Source organism: Mustelus asterias, unplaced genomic scaffold (assembly GCF_964213995.1).
Source record: "Mustelus asterias unplaced genomic scaffold, sMusAst1.hap1.1 HAP1_SCAFFOLD_171, whole genome shotgun sequence".
NCBI classification, from domain to species: Eukaryota; Metazoa; Chordata; class Chondrichthyes; order Carcharhiniformes; family Triakidae; genus Mustelus; species Mustelus asterias.
In genome coordinates, this window is record NW_027590177.1 from 781 (window position 1) to 17,440 (window position 16,660).

The 16,660-nt window shown below is 45.7% G+C and overlaps 1 protein-coding gene across 1 annotated transcript; it reads right to left on the reverse strand.

Moving 5' to 3' along the window:
* Positions 1-334: 334 nt before the first annotated feature.
* Positions 335-16,642, reverse strand: LOC144485216 (uncharacterized). Its single transcript, XM_078203426.1, has 3 exons — positions 16,635-16,642; positions 11,328-12,006; positions 335-673 (listed from the first exon to the last, which is right to left on the reverse strand). The coding sequence occupies exons 1-3, from the start codon at positions 16,640-16,642 to the stop codon at positions 335-337; spliced, it is 1,026 nt and encodes a 341-aa protein (XP_078059552.1).
* Between the last annotated feature and the right edge of the window lie 18 nt (positions 16,643-16,660).

Consider the following 16,660-nt stretch of genomic DNA (forward strand, 5'->3'; position numbering starts at 1 on the left):
CCCATTTGATTTCAGGTATTAACATATTCTGTTAGTTTGTTCTTTATTGTCGATGTCAGGCTGGGGTTGTTCTCCTTGGAGCAAAGGAGGTTGAGGGGAGATTTGATAGAGGTGGACAAGATTCTGACAGGTTTAGATAAGGTGGACAAAGAAAAGCTGTTCCCATTAGCTGATGGGACAAGGATGAGGGGGACACAGATTTAAGGTTTTGGATCAGAGATGCAGGGAGGTCACCCTTCGACCCTCCCCATTGACCAACTGTGAGAATGAACAAAATGCAGTCCTGGGTGTAATTGAGAGCAGAAACAATAACAGCAGAATCCAACCTCTGGAATCACTCGTGAACTCGCTGGTGTCTCAACAGGTGGGATGACTGAGCGAATCCCTTCCCACACTGAGGGCAGGTGAATGGCCTCTCCCCAGTGTGAACTCGCTGGTGTATCCGCAGGTCAGATGACCGAGTGAATCCCTCCCCACACTGAAAACACGTGAACGGCCTCTCCCCAGTGTGAACTCGCTGGTGTGTCAGCAGGTTGAATGACTGAATGAATCCCTTCCCACACTGAGAACACATGAACGGTCTCTCCCCAGTGTGAACTCGCTGGTGTCTCTGCAGGTTGAATGATTGAGTGAATCCCTCCCCACACTGAGAGCACATGAATGGTCTCTCCCCAGTGTGGTTGCGCCGATGAGCTTCCAGCTCATTTGGGTATCTGTATCTCTTCCCACAGTCTGCACATTTCCATGGTTTCTCCATGGTGCAGGTGTCCTTGCCTCTCTCATGGGTGGACAATCCGTTGAAGCCTCGTCCACACACAGAACACGGGTACAGTCTCTCCCCGCTGTGAATGGTGTGATATTTATTCAGGCTGTGTAACTGGTTAAAGCTCTTTAGTCCGTGCGCTGGAACACACTCACTCGAGTGTGGCAGTGTGTTGGTGCTTTTCCAGTCACACTGATGTTTGAAATCTTTTCAAATCAACAGACCGGACAATCATTTCTCCTTCGAGATTCAAAGTCCGATGATATTGAGCTCCCAAGGAATATGACTCTGTCAGATCTGACATGACGTTTGAGATTTCGGGCTGTGATTCCTCTTTCAATGTCCTGTGAAATTAGTTTACAAAAGTCATCAGTGTCAGTACAGGATAGAAAGTCAGAACAGGATTCTATTTAAAAATGAAAGTGGATGGGCACTTGAAGGAAATAAACTTTCAGGAGAATGGGGATATAGAGTGGGAATGGGACTGGAATGTTATACAGAGAGTCAGCATGGACTCGAGTTACCAAATGGATTCCTTCTGTGCTGTAATGACTTTATGACTGGAAATGTATAACATCGCTACAGCATTATATTACAATGCAAGAAATAATAATAAATGTATTTTATTACAGAAACATAAATAATTTATCTAATCTGGGTACCATATAATAACACGAGACATATCTCTGTCCTATATTAATTTACTGTCCCCTTAAATATCAGACATCTCTTGCCCTTTAATTGTGAACATTTGGAAAGAGACCGTCCTTTTAGACAGAAAGAAGATTAACGTTTCAGGGTGGGCAGAATGAATTACAGGGAATAAAAATGTCTCAGATTTTGTTGGTTAATATAAGCTCAGAAGTGGAAGGGAAATGATCTCCAGTGGAAGAGAAACTGTTCCTGAACATTGTAAGACTAAGCTGGTCACTCAGCAGTGAATAGAGTTGTGAAGTGGTAAAAACCTCATCAAGACATAGCTTGTGGAAATAATAGTTAAAATACACCCATTATTAGAGGCAGAGGAAGGTAGACGATGGCAGAGAGCTGATCAGGGAGGGCAGAGGTGAAACAGAGAAATGGATGGTCGTTTAAAAATTCATAAAAAGCATGGTTAGCAAGTTTGCAGACGATACTAAATTAGGAGGAATCGCTGATAGTGAAGAAGGTTATCAAAAATTACAAGGGGATCTTGATCAGTTGTTCGGTTAGGAAAGTGGGCCAATGATTGGCAAATGGATTTCAGTACAGATAATACAGAGTACAGAGGCACAACCTCAGGCTAAAGGGACGATCCTTTAAAACAGAGATAAGGAGGAATTTCTTCAGCCAGAGAGTGGTGAATTTGTGGAACTCTTTGCCGCAGAAGGCTGTGGAGGCCAGGTCATTGACTGTCTTTAAGACAGAGATATATAGGTTCTTGATTAATAAGGAGATCTGGGGTTATGGGAAAAAGGCAGGAAAATGGGGATGAGAAAAATATCAGCCATGTTTGAAGGGCGGAGCAAACTCGATGGGCCGAGTGGCCTATTTCTGCTCCTATCTCTTATGGTCTTAAGTGTGAGTGTTGCATTTTGGAAAGTCAAACCAGGGTAGGACTTGTACAGTGAATGGTAAGGCACTGGGGAGTGTTGAGGAACAGAGGAACACGGGAATACAAGTACATAGTTCATTGAAAGTGGCGGCACAGGTAAACAGAGTGGTGAAGAAGGCATTTAGCACACTGGCCTTCATCAGTCAGGGCACTGAGTATAGGAGTTGGGACATTATGTTATAGTTGTATAAGTCATTGGTGAGGCTGCACTTGGAGTACTGTGTACAGTTTTTGTAACCCTGTTACAGGAAAGACATTGATAAACTGGAAAGAGTGCAAAGAAGATTTATGAGGATGTTGCCGGGACTAATGGGCCTGAATGATCGTGTGAGGTTGGATAGGCTAGGGCTTTATTCCTTTGAATGTAGGAGAATGTGGGGTGACTATATTGAGGTGTATTAAATCATGAGGGGCATAGATAGGATGAACCCACATTGTCTTTTTGCCAGGGTAAGAGAATTGAAAACTAGAGGGCATGGGTTTAAGATGAGAGGGGAAAGATTAAAAGGGACCTGAGGGGCAACTTCTTCATGCAAAGGGTGGTGTGTACATGGAATGAGCTGCCAGAGAAAGTGGTTGAGGCAGGTTCAAACAGCAGGTTTAAACATTTTTAAAAGCATTTGGATAATTACATGAATTGGAAAGGATTAGAGGGATATGAGTCAAACATGGACAACTGGGACTAGCTGGGAGGGCACCATGGTTGGCATGGATCAGTTGGGCCCAAGGGCCAGTTTCCGTGCTATATTGCTCTATGACTCTATGTGTTGGCTGCATCAGCATCTATTGCCCATAACTCATTGCCCTTGAACTGAGTGGTTTGCATTGCTGGGGGATGTGGTAATTTCCTTCTTTAAAGGACATTATTAAATTGGATGGATTTTTACAACAATTGTCATCAATGGACTTCTAAGTCTAGATTTTTACTGAATTCAAATTTCAACATCTGCCGTTGTGGGATTCGAACCCAGGGTTCACAGTGCATTGACCTGGATCCCTGTATTACTAATCCAATAACACTATCACTGCACCATTGCCTCCCCATCCATGGTAAAGGAGTCACAATAGCCCGAGATCCATGGAATCAGAGCATGCTCTAAATTTAAATTAATGCTCACTAACACTCACCTCAAAACAATTTCACTGTTTTCACATTTTAAAATCTGCAGCAGCTGAAAAGATCTCAGAGAGGTTGATGTCCGGGAAAAATGTTGCAATCTTCAAATCTTCTCCCTGTAAATGATGAAAGTTATAGGTGTAATTCAAGGTTAGAAATTCAAGACAGACAAACATTTCTTTTGGTCTGAGTTTGCTGTGTGTAAATCTTTCCCTTCTAATCCCCTGTAAAAGGAGTTTCCAAAATCCATCAGCATCTGTCCAGGATAGAGATTCAAAACATTCACTCCTCCTTTAACCTGGCACAGAATTACTTCAGCTGGGACAAAATTGCAGTGGAGGCAGTTCAGAGAAGATCCAGTTGGTTGATTCCTGAAATGAGGAGTTTTATCTTTCAGGTTGAGCAGCTTGGGCCTCTACTCTTTGGAGTTCAGAAGACTGAGAAGTAATCTTAATGAAACATCTGGGAATTTAAGGGCGGAACAGTGGTTAGCACTGCTGCCTCACAGCACCAGGGTCCCAGGTTCAATTCCGGCCTTGGGTCACTGTCTGTATGGAGTTTGCACATTCTCCCCATGTCTGCGTGGGTTTCCTCCGGGTGCTCTGGTTTCCTCCCACAGTTCAAAGATGTGTGGGTTAGGTGGATTGGCTATGCTAAATTGACCCTAGTGTCAGGGGGATTAGCAGGGTAAATGCATGGGGTTGTGGGGCTGGGGCCTGGGTGGGATTGTGGTCGGTACAGACCTGATGGGCCAAATGGCCTCATTCTGCACTGTAGGGATTCTATGATTCATATGATATAAGGTGCTTGACAAGGTAGATGCTGAGAGGATGTTTCCTCTGGTGTGGAAATCAAGTAAAAATAAAGGATCTCAAATTTAAGATGAAGAGAGATCTTTTCTCTCAGCGGGTTGTTGATCTTTGGAACTCTGTCTTCACCAGTGAGGATTGGAGGCAGGTCATTGAATATATTCAAAGCTGAGGTTTTGATCCACAAGAAAGCCAAGGGTATGGACGGGGTGGGGGTAGCAAAGTAGACATGATCTTATTGAATGATGCAGCAGGCTCGATGGGCCCAACGACTGGCTCCTGTTCTTGGATAGCTGCGCATGCGCCCTGCTACCTATTGTCCCTCTGAAGATAGAGGTTCTGAACAAACCCCTGAAACCACGCCCATTATGACCCGTCACAGACAGCAGCGCATGCGCCCTCCGTCTCCGCTGAAACAAGATGGCGGCCGATAACTGGGGCCTGTTCCAGGGATAAAAGCCTGGGAGCTGTAAACTCGGGACCTGCAGGGTCTATTCGGGCCGTGCGGCCTACAGCGGGTGTTTCGAAGCCATACCTCCCTCCCTATCCCGACTCCCGGCTCCATTTCTCCCACAGCCCAACCGACTCACCCGCAGAAAAATGTGCCAACTCCCGCACTCGCAAGACTCCGAGCAAAGTGACATTGCGCACGCTCCAGATATAGCACTGCGCCTGCGCAATAGGCTCCTGTGGAATGAATAGGACACTGTCACACCCGCAGGGGCAGCTGGGAATTAACGGCGTCATTGTCAAAGACGATAATAGAAAATTATCTTGTGCAATTAAGATCAAATAATTTTTAAAAATGTATTCCTCGGAATTTATGCACTGCCATTCTCCATTTCTAAAATTGATTTAAACCAGTGCTCTCCTGTGGGAATACCCCGAGTTTTAAAAACTTTTCCCACTGGTTTCTTCCCCTCTCTGCTCTTCTGAAGGTGCTCATACTGGTTGGGTAAATCCCACAGAGACTGGTTTCTTTCACTTTCTTTCCCCTGATGCTGAATATTCTGTTTTATGGAATGATACATCACAGATGGAAACCATTTTGCTCATCCTGCCCAATCGGGCTGTCTTTAAGATCTATCCAATTAATCCCACAGCCTTGCTGGCAGAGTGAGAACAATATCTATATACTGCAGCAGTGCAGGAGGTGAATGGAAAATGTTTTCCAGTTGCACACCTCTCAGACACACTCACCCCTAGAAAGATAAATTGGCCTGTGTACTAAGAACAAAGAAAATTACAGTACAGGCACAGGCCCTTTGGCCCTCCGAGCCTGCACCGACCATGCTGCCCGATTTAAGTAAAACCCCCTACCCTTCTGGGAACCATATCACTCTATTCCCATCGTATTCATGTACTTGTCAAGACGCCCCTTAAAAGTCACTACCGTACCTGCTTCCACTACCTCCCCCGAGTTCCAGGCACCCACCACTCCCCGCTGTGAATGCTGCGATGTATTTTCAGGCTGTGTAACTGGTTAAAGCTCTTTCCACACTCAGTGCACTGGAACACTCTCACTCGGGTGTGTGTCTCGGTGCTTTTCCAGTCACACTGAAATTTAAAATCTCCTGAAGCAGACTGAACAGAGAAACATTTCCATTCTGGATTCAAAGGTCGATAATATTCAGGTCCCGACGAATTGAGGACTCTGTCAGATATTGATGTGACGTTTGGTTTGAGATTTCTGTCTGTAAATCCTCACCTTCTAGTATCCTGTAAAAGGAATTTACAAAAGTAATCAATGTCAGTACAAGATAGAAATTCAGAACAGACAGTTCAAGTTTCTATGGAACATTCTTTCCTCTCTCATTCCCCAAAAGCTGTAAATCTCCATCCCACACACTCTCTCTCCATTCTCACTCTGCTGTATCTAATATTCACCCTCCTAATTCTCCTAAAGATGCTAATTGAGGCTGATTGACAGATCCATGCTCACTGCTTCCTGTCCTGGACACAGGGAGCTGAAAATCTCCATGCAGGCTGCCAGACAGATGTCTATAATACTGGATAAAAGTGTAATATACAGGACATTATTTGAATAGTGACAGAGCAGGGATTTGAGGAAGATTTATACTTGGGTAGGGAGAGCACATGATCTGGAACTCGCTGCCCATAAGGATGGTGGAACAGAAGATGAATGGGAAATACATCTCATGATATAGTGGGATCTGGAAAGCAGAATTTATTTCCCTTTCCAAAAGAGAAAATGCTGGAAAATCTCTGCAGGTCTGGCAGCATCTGTGAGGAGAGAAAAGAGCTGACATTGAGGCCGGATGACCCTTTGTCAAAGCTATTTCCCTTTCTTTCCTTCTCTGCCACCGCTCTGCCTCATCAATAAGACATTGGGACTCAGAGGGTTGATGCAGTTTGATGGACAAGTTGTCTCCATTCTGAACAATGGGGAACAAGCTCCTCCCACTCAATGACAACATTGCCCCCTAAAAGGATGACGGCTGCGCATGCGCCTTCTTGCATATTGCCCCCAATAAAGATGGTGGCCGTGAGCGCGGCCCGAACATGAGGAGCTGCGGTACCGCTCGGTACAAACTGGGTCCGTTGGAGGTCCCTCTACGGAGGGATCTCCCCCAATTACGTCGGGGACCTGGGGTGGAGGGTGATGCATGCAGCAGTTCCGCACAACCGTAGGATTCACTGGTTCACGGGCTCCGAAGACTGCCCTTTCTGCGGCCTTGTGGAGTCCATGGACTATGTCTATGTTTTGTGTCTTCGGCTGCACTCCCTTTATGTTTTCCTAAAGAGCCTTTTGTTGATGTTTTGTCTGCATTTCAGTCCCACGCTCCTGATCTACGGACACCTGGTGCGGAGAGGGGAGGGTCGGGATGGCGACCTCCTTGTGAACCTGCTCCTGGGCCTGGCGAAACGCGCCATTTACTGGTCCAGGCTGCGGGCGATCGAGGGGGCCGTCCATCCTGACTGTCTTCCCCTCTACCGCAGCTACGTTCACGGCCAGGTGTCCCTGGAGAGGGAGCATGCGGTGTCCACGGGCGAGGTTGACGCTTTCCGCGCCCGCTGGGCACCGCAGGGGTTGGGGTGCATTATTGACCCTAATAATCACATTTTAATTTGATGTTTTCAAGTTTCCTTTGTACTTTGATTTCTGTTCGGGCTGTTCCCCCTCCTTTTTGGGGAGCTGCCCCTTTCACTTTGTCCTGATTAAATCTGAGTTTGTTTACTTGGTTTGGTTTGACCTAAAAAGAGGACAAACTGGGTCCGTGAAGCTCTTTACCGAGGTTCACGGCTGACACAACCTGCTTACGCAGCGTTTCCGTCCACCCGCGAGATCCCTCGCCCCCTCCGTACCGTCAATCACCGCTAACCGATCTCCGAGCCGAAAAAACAGCCCCGTCGCCATTACCCACACTGCGCATGCCCCAGTCAGAGCGGGCCCCGCCCCTCATTCACTGTGATTGGTTGGAGGACCAGCCTCTCCCACTCGGACCTCCAACCGCGCCCCTTGTCTCCCCATTGGCCCACGCTGCCGTCAATCAGCCGGGCATTGTGACGGTGACTTGCTGCTTGTCCAATAATAAGTGACAGAGTCTCAGTGTTACAATGACACACACAGGCTCCAATACAATCAGAGTGGAGATGGAGCACAGAGACAACACAGCAAAGCACTGACTTACTCTGAGTGTAACAATGACACACACAGGCTCCAATACAATCAGAGTGGAGATGGAGCACAGAGACAACACAGCAAAGCACTGACTTCAAAACAGAAAATGCTGCAAAACCTCAGCAAGTCTGACAGCAACTGTGGAGAGAGATTCCATGAAGTGGAGATGCCGGCGTTCGACTGGGGTAGGCCCAGTAAGAAGTCTCACAACACCAGGTTAAAGTCCAACAGGTTTATTTGGTAGCACAAGCCATAAGCTTTCGGAGCGCTGCCCCTTCATCAGATGAGTGGGAGTTCTGTTCACAAACAGGGCATATAAAGACACAAACCCAATTTACAAAATAATGGTTGGAATGCAAGTCTTTACAGGTAATCAAGTCTTAATGGTACAGACAATGTGAGTGGAGAGAGCATTAAGCACAGGTTAGAGATGTGTATTGCCTCCAGCCAGGACAGCCAGTGAGATTTTGCAAGTCCAGGCAAGTTGTGGGGGTTACAGATAGTGTGACATGAACCCAAGATCCTGGTTGAGGCCGTCCTCATGTGTGCGGAACTTAGCTATCAGTCCCTGCTCAGCGACTCTGCGTTGTTGTGTGTCATGAAGGCCGTCTTGGAGAACGCTTACCCGAAGATCAGAGGCCGAATTCTATGAATGCCTGTGACTGTTGAAGTGTTCCCCAACAGGAAGAGAACACTCTTGCCTGGTGATTGTCGAGCGCTGTTCATTCATCCGTGGTCGTCTCGTCTGCATAGTCTCCCCAATGTACCATGCCTCGGGACATCCTTTCCTGCAACGTATCAGGCAGACAACGTTGGCTGAGTTGCAAGTGTATGTACCGTGTACCTGGTGGATGGTGTTCTCACGTGAGATGATGGCAGCCGTGTTGATGATCCGGCACGTCTTGCAGAGGTTGCTGTGGCAGGGTTCTGTGGTGTCGTGGTCACTGTTCTCCTGAAGGCTGGGGAGTTTGTGAGACTTACAAAGAGATTCTAGCCAACATTTCGAGTCTGGATGACCCTTCGTCATGGATTGGCTTAGTTTACTTACTCTGGATTTAACAAACATAGTGTTTATTCCAAATATAAGTCAGGCTGCAGTGTGTCAGTGAACACAGTATTGGATCCAATGTAATGATAGGGCAGACAGTATAGAATCCCTACAGTGCAGAAGGAGGTCACTGAGCCTATACCAACAACGATCTCACCCCCAGCCCTATCCCCGTCACCCATGTAGTTATCCTGCTAATCCCCGACACTAAGGGCCAATTTAGCATGGCCAATCAATCTAATCTGCACATTTTTGGAGTGTGGGAGTAAATAAGAGCACCCGGAGGAAACCCACACAGATACAGGGAGAATGTGCAGACTCCACACAGTCAGCTGAGGCACGAATTGAACCCGTGTTCCTGGCGCTGTGAGGCAGCAATGTGAACCACTGTGCTGCCAGGCTGCCTGTGTTTTAAGAAATCTCATTAAAATCTGGAACTCAGATGGGGATATGGGTTGGTGTTTGGTGGGAATCAGATTTACAGAATTTCAGAATGGATTCCTGTAATATCAGCAATCCAATTGCTATATGTTGGTAAGACTGAGGGAAGTATTTAAAGTGGAGACCATCGGTGTGTTTAAAGGTCGTGATGGAATTTATGAACTGAGAAAATATGAGAGAGCAAAGAAATCAATCTAGAAAATTGTAGTCACTTCACGTTGTTCCAGGAGAAGTGGCGTCTGGTTGTGGAGATGTCAGGTTTTACACAGCACATGGTCATTCTGAATGGAGAATCTCTGAGTTGTACAATTCACATCATTCAGGGGCCAGATTGTCTGCTCAGAAAGAGGAAGGTTTCTGTGACACCAATGAAAAGCAACACACACACTCACAGACACCCTCACACACAGAGTCTCACACCCTGCAAATTATCTCCTGTCACTTTATTGTTTTTAGTCTTTTTGAAATAAATCCTGAATGAACTATAAAATCATTCATAAGTACTTGTTGAGATTCCCCTGAAAGACATCTGTACTGTTAATTTCACTCCCTGTAGTTGTGATTTCCATATTCTCGCCACTCTTTGTGTAGAGAAATTTATCCTGGATTTCCTATTGGATTTCTTAGTGACTGTTTCATATTGATTGTCTCCAGTTTCCCAGTAACTTCATTGCAGTGTTAATCTAAGCCTACTTGTGACTAATAAATAAACTTTACTTTTTGCTTTTCCCCTCAAGAGGAAACACTATTTCTGTATCTAAATCCTTTATAATTTTGAGGACCTCTGCTCAGGTTACCCCTCAGCCTTCATTTCTCAAGAAAGAAGAACTAGCCTGTCAATCCTTTCCTGATAAAAAAACACACATTTTGAAATTCATTTATGGGATGTGGGCATTGCTGGCTTGGCCAGTATTTATGGCTAATCCCTGATTGCCCTTGAGAAGGTGGTGGTGAGCTGCCTTCTACATTAAAATCTCATCATTAAAATCTTCTCTGCACCCTTTCCAGTGCCTGGATATTTTTTAATAATACGGTGACTAGAATGGTGTGCAGTAGTCAGTAAGATTCTTGATCAGAGAGTCACAGATTTTCCTAAAGTGGTTTGAGCTTATCCATGGTTTTAAATTAGATTCTTAGGAAGCAACAATTTAAAAATGATGCGTAATAAACAGGGGGAAAAAAACAAGACCCATGGCAGGTGAGTAACCGAGGCCCCAGCACTGATCCTGCGTTACCCAAATAGTCACTGCCTGCCAGTTGGAAAAAGATCCGTTTAATCCTACTCTTTGTTTCCTGTCTGCCAATCAGTTTTCTACCCATCTCAGTACAACAGCCCCAATCCCATGTGCTTTACTTTTTGTGAAGAAGTTGCCAAGTTGGCGGACGAGGGGAATCGGGTTCACGTTATCAATCTCAGGGCATAATCATCAACAACTTGTATTTACACAGAGTGTTGTGGGGCTGGAGGAGGTTACTGAGATACTGAGGAACTTTTTTCAGTTCATTTTTACGGAATGTAGGCGTCACTGGCTGGGCCAGCATTTCTTTCCCATCCCTATCTGCCCTCCATTTCAGAGGGCATTTGAGAGTCAACCACATTGCTGGTCTGGAGTCACATGTAGGCCTGACCAAGTAAGGACGGCAGGTTTCCTTTTCTAAAGGGCGTTACTGAATCAAATGGGTTTTTACGACAATTGATTAAAGGTTGAGGTTTGTCATTAGACTTTTAATCCAAGATTTTAATTGAATACAAATTTCACCATTGCCTGTGGTGGGATTCGAACCTGGGTCCCCAGAGCCTTACCCTGAGTCCAGTGATAATTCCACTGTGCCGCTGCCTCCCCTATTCATCCAATTGTTATTGTTTATCTCAGGGCGCAGAAACAACAGAATCCAACGTTGCCGGTCACACATGAAGTCGTCTATGTTTCAGCAGGCTGTAATACTGATTAAATCCCTTCCCACACATGGAGCAGTTGAAAGGTTTTGCCCCAGTGTGAACTCGCTGGTGTCTCTGCAGGCGGGATGGATCAGTGAATCCCTTCCCACACAGGGAGCAGGTGAACGGTTCTGTCGCAGTGTGAGCCCGCTGGTGTTTCAGCATATAGGATGAATCAGTGAATCCCTTCCCACACACAGAGCAGGTGAACGGCTTCTCCCCGGTGTGAATGCGTTGGTGTCTCAGCAGGCCAGATGACTGAGCGAATCCCTTTCCACACACAGAGCACAGGAACGGCCTCTCCCCGGTGTGAATGCGTTTGTGTTTCAGCAGATCATCACTTCTTTTAAAGGTCTTATTGCATTCTGAGCATTGAAAAGGTCTCTTATCAGAGTGAATGTGTTGGTGTTGATTGCAGGAGGAAAACTGAGCAAATCTTTTGCCACAAATGGAGCAGGAGAACGGCTTCTCCCCTGTGTGAATGCGGCGGTGTCTCCGGAGGCTGGATGACTCCGTGAAAGCCTTCCCACACACGGAGCAGCTGAATGCCTTCTCCCCGGTGTGAATAGGCCGGTGACTTAGCAGATGCTGCAAACAAGTAAATGCTTTCCCACACAGGGCAAACGTATGGCCTCTCCCCAGTGTGAGTGCCCTGGTGTCTCAGCAGACTAATCCTTCTTTTGAAGGTCTTCTCACATTTAAAGCATTTAAAATGTCTCTTCTGAAAATGAATCTGTTGGTGAACGGTGCAGTGGGAGGACTGAGTGAATCTCTTCCCACACTGGGAGCAGCTGAATGGCCTGTCCTTGGTGTGAACTTGTTGGTGCTCAGTGAGATGCACTGAGTCGCTGAATGACTCTCCACAGTGAGAGCAGCTGAACGGTCTCTCGTGTGTGTGAAGGAGCTGGTGCTCTGCAAGGCGGGAGGACTGGCTGAACCTCTTCCCGCAGTGGGAGCAGCTGAACGGTCTCTCGTCAGTGTGAAGGAGCTGGTGTGGGGCCTGTTCCTCAGAGGTTTCAATGCTTTCCCCAGAGTCAGAGCTTTGAAGAGGCTTCTGAATAATGTGATTGAGTTGGTGAGCCAGCAGGTTGGATGAACACATGAATTTCTTCCCACACACGGAGCAGGTGAATGAACTCTCACTGTTGCGAGCTCGCTGTCATGTCAGCATGTTTTCCAGCTGTATCAATCCCTCCCCACAGGAGGAGCAAGGAAACAGATTCTCACCAGTTTCCAACTGAGATGGTCAATTAAATCCCTTCAGATGTACAAATCTTCAAATCCCAATGAATTGATTGACTCTGTCTGACGTGAGATTTGATTGTCCAGACTGCAAATCCTCCTCTTCTATTTCCTGCAAAATAAGTTTACAAAGAATTACGTGGCTGGCACGGTGGCACAGTGGTTAGTACTCCTGCCTCACAGCGCCAGGGACCTGGGTTCGATTCCGGCCGTGGTTACCTGTCTGTGTGGAGTTTACACAGTAAGGAGTCTAACAACAGTCCAACAGGTTTATTTGGTAGCAAAAGCCACCAGCTTTCGAAGCGCTGCTGTGCGGAGTTTGCACATTCTCTACTTGTCTGCGTGGGTTTCCTCCGGGTGCTCCAGTTTTCTCCCACAGTCCAAAGATATTCAGGTTAGGTGGATTTCATGCTAAATTATCCATTTTTCCCCCAGCATGTGTAGGTTAGGGAGATTAGTGGGGTAAATAAGTTGGGTTATGTTGTTGGGGCCTTGGTGGGATGCTCTGTCAGAGAGTTGACTTGATGGGCCAAATAGCCTCCTTCCGAGCTGTGGAATTCTATGAATATATCTGTCCTGGACTGAGAGTGGTGACTTTTGTAAACTCCCTTTACAGGATATTGGAAAGGAGGATTTACAGCAAGAAAACACAAACCAAACATCACGTTGAGATCTGACAGTCACTCGGATCATTCAGAGCTGATTGTTATTGTCTTTGAACAGGGAAGGAGAATTGTTTGTTCTGTCTGTGACAATACACAAACAGGCCATTCGGTTTATCGAGTCTGTACTGGAGTTTATCCTCCACATGAGTCTCCTCTCATTCTGATCACCACATCTCAGCTTTTCACTTGATTTTTCCAATCCCTTTTCTCTCATAGGCTCATATATTTTCCTTTTGAAAGCATCTAAAGTATTTGAGTCAACCACTTCCAGTCGCAGTGAGTTCCAAATTCTAACAACTGCCTGAAGAAAGAAACATCTCCTATTTTCCTGTTTGATTTATTTGTTGTCTGTTCATGGTTCCCAGGAATGGAAAAACCAACAAGTGGAAACATTCCATTCACATCTCCCTACTTGTCCCATTCAGAAAGCCCGTATCAGAAGAGACAACATTTTCTCTTGGTTTGAGCTTGTTGTGTGTAAATCCTCCCTTTCTAACCCCCTGTCACAAAAAAGTGTTCAAAATCCATCACGATAGAAAATCCAGGTACAAGTAATTCAGAAAGCTATCATTTGTTATGAGGGGAATGGAGTAAAAGCAGGGAAGTTATGTTTCAGTTGCACACGGTGAGTCTGTAGCTGGAGCAATGTGTACATTATCGATTTCCTTATTTAAGGAAAAATATAAGTGCATTAGAAGAAGTTCATAGAAGGTTTAGTCGACTAACACCTGGAATAGGTGGATTGTCTGATGAGGAGCAGTGAGACAGTCTCTGCTCGAGTTTAGCTTCTGCTCGAGTTTAAAAGAATAAGAGGCAACTTAATTTAAACCTTTCACATCCTGAAAGGTCTTGGATGTGGAGAGGAGTTATAGAGGTTTATAGCATGGAAACAGGCCCTTCAGCCCAACTTGTCCATGCCGCCCCTTTTTTTAACCCCGAAGCTAGTCCCAATTGCCCGCATTTGGCCCATATCCCTCTATACCCATCATACCCATGTAACTGTCTAAACGCTTTTCAAAAGACAAAATTGTACCTGCCTCTCCTACTACCTCTGGCAGTTTGTTCAAGACACTCACCACCCTCTGTATGAAAATATTGCCCCTCTCGACTCTTTTTATCTCTCCCCTTAAACCTATGACCTCTAGTTTTAGACTCCCCTACCTCTGGTAAAAGATATTGACTATCTAGCTGATCTATGTCCCTCATTATTTTATAGACCGCTATAAGTTCACCCTCAGCCTCCTGCGCTCCAGAAAAAAAAGTCCCAGTCTACCCAGTCTCGCCTTATAACCATCAAGTCCTGTTCGCATCCTAGTAAATCTTTTCTGCACTCTTTCTCATTTAATAACATCCTTTCTATAATAGGGTGACCAGAACTGCACACAGTATTCCAAGTGTGGCCTTACCAATGTCTTGTACAACTTCAACAAGACGTCCCAACTCCTGGATTCAATGTTCTGACCAATGAAACCAAGCATGCTGAATGCCTTCTTCACCACTCTGTCCACCTGTGACTCCACTTTCAAGGAGCTATGAATCTGTTACCCTAGATCTCTTTGTTCTATAACTCCCCCCAATGCCCTACTATTAACTGAGTAAGTCCTGCCCTGGTTTGATCTACCAAAATGCATCACTTCGCATTTATCTAAATTAAACTCCATCTGGCATTCGTCAGCCCAATTGATCAAGATTCCGTTGCAATCAGAGATAATCTTCTTCACTGTCCACTATACCACAATCCTGGTGTCTGCAAACTTACTAACCATGCCTCCTAAATTCTCATCCACATCATTAATATAAATGATAAATAACAGTGGACGCAGCACCAATCCCTGAGGCACACCGCTGGTCACAGGCCTCCAGTTTGAAAAACAATCCTCTACAACCATCCTCTGTCTTCTGTCATGAAGGGGCAGTGTTCTGAAAGCTTGTGGCTTGTGCTACCAAATAAACCTGTTGGACTTTAACCTGGTGTTGTGAGACTTGTTCTGTCATCAAGCCAATTTTGTACCTATTTGGCTACCTCACCCTGGATCCCGAGAGATTTAACCTTATGCAACAACTTACCATGTGGTATCTTGTCAAAGGCATTGCGAAAGGTCATGTAGAGAACATCAACTGCACTGCCCTCATCTACCTTCTTGGTTACTCCTTCAAAAAACTCAATCAAATTTGAGAGATATGATTTTCCACTCCAAAGCCATGCTGTCTCTAAATGCCACTCACATGGCTGTCTCTAATCAGTCCTTGTGTCTCTAAATGCCTGTAGATCCTGTCTCTCAAAATACCTTCTAAAAACTTGTTAGAACTGTTGTTTACTCTTATGGGAGAATCTTGCGGTCACTATTTAAAAAACAGTGCTGCCCATAGAGACAGAGATGAGATGTTTTTCTCTCAGTGGGTCATGAATCTTTGGATCTCCGTTCCTCAAAAGTGGAAGTAGAGCCTGATTTCAATTAGATATATCTCTTGGGGCTAAAGGGATATTATGGGGTGGGGGGTGGGATTAGGGTATTGAATTTGAGGATCAGCCATGACTATAATGAATGGCAGGGAATGCTCAAAGAGCTGAATGGTCTACTTCCGCTTCTATGTAAACATGAGGAGCCTGGGGCTGAACTGTAACGAAAAGGCGACAAGACATAGGAGCAGAATTGGGCCACTCAGCCCATTGAATCTGCTCCACCATTCAATTATGGCTGATATTTTTCTGATCCCCATTCTCCTACCTTTTCCCCATAACCCCTGATCTGCTTATTAATCAACAACCTATCTATCTCTATCTTAAAGACACTCAATGACCTGGCCTCCACAGCCTTCTGCGGCAAAGAGTTCCACAGATTCACCACTCTCTGGCTGAAGAAATTCCTCCTCATCTCTGTTTTAAAGGATCGTCCCTTTAGTCTGAGGTTGTGCCTCTGGTTCTAGTTTTTCCTACTCGTGGAAACATCCTCTCCACGTCCACTCTGTCCAGGCCTCGCCGTATCCTGTAAGTTTCAATAAATTCCTCCTCAACCTTCTAAACTCCAACGAGTACAAAAGCCGTGTAACCGCTTCATGTAAGTACTCTGGGATGCAACCTCTCACACTGAATATGTACATGACCCATAAACTTCTCTCGGCTGCAAACGTGAGGTGCAGCCTGGGAGTGGGTGAAGCTGTTTGAAAATCTATTGTTCATTGTTGGTTTGCATTAGGACCCGGTGGGTGCATTAGGACCCGGTGGGAGCAGAAACACAAAGACCCGCCCACTCACGGTTGCGTCACCAAGACACCAACGCGTGCGCTCTGCTCCCCGCTGAATCAAGATGGCGGCCGTTAACCTGAATTTCGTCTCGGGACAAATACCTGAAGCTGCAAACACGGGACCTACGGGCTCATATTCGAGGTTTGAGGCCT

Excerpts from the sequence above, each read along its gene's own strand:
- LOC144485216 (XM_078203426.1), bottom strand. Across the intron at positions 674-11,327 it reads TGAAACATAGACGACTTCAT|GGGGAGAGACCATTCATGTG; the intron begins GTGTGACCGGCA and ends CGCAACCACACT.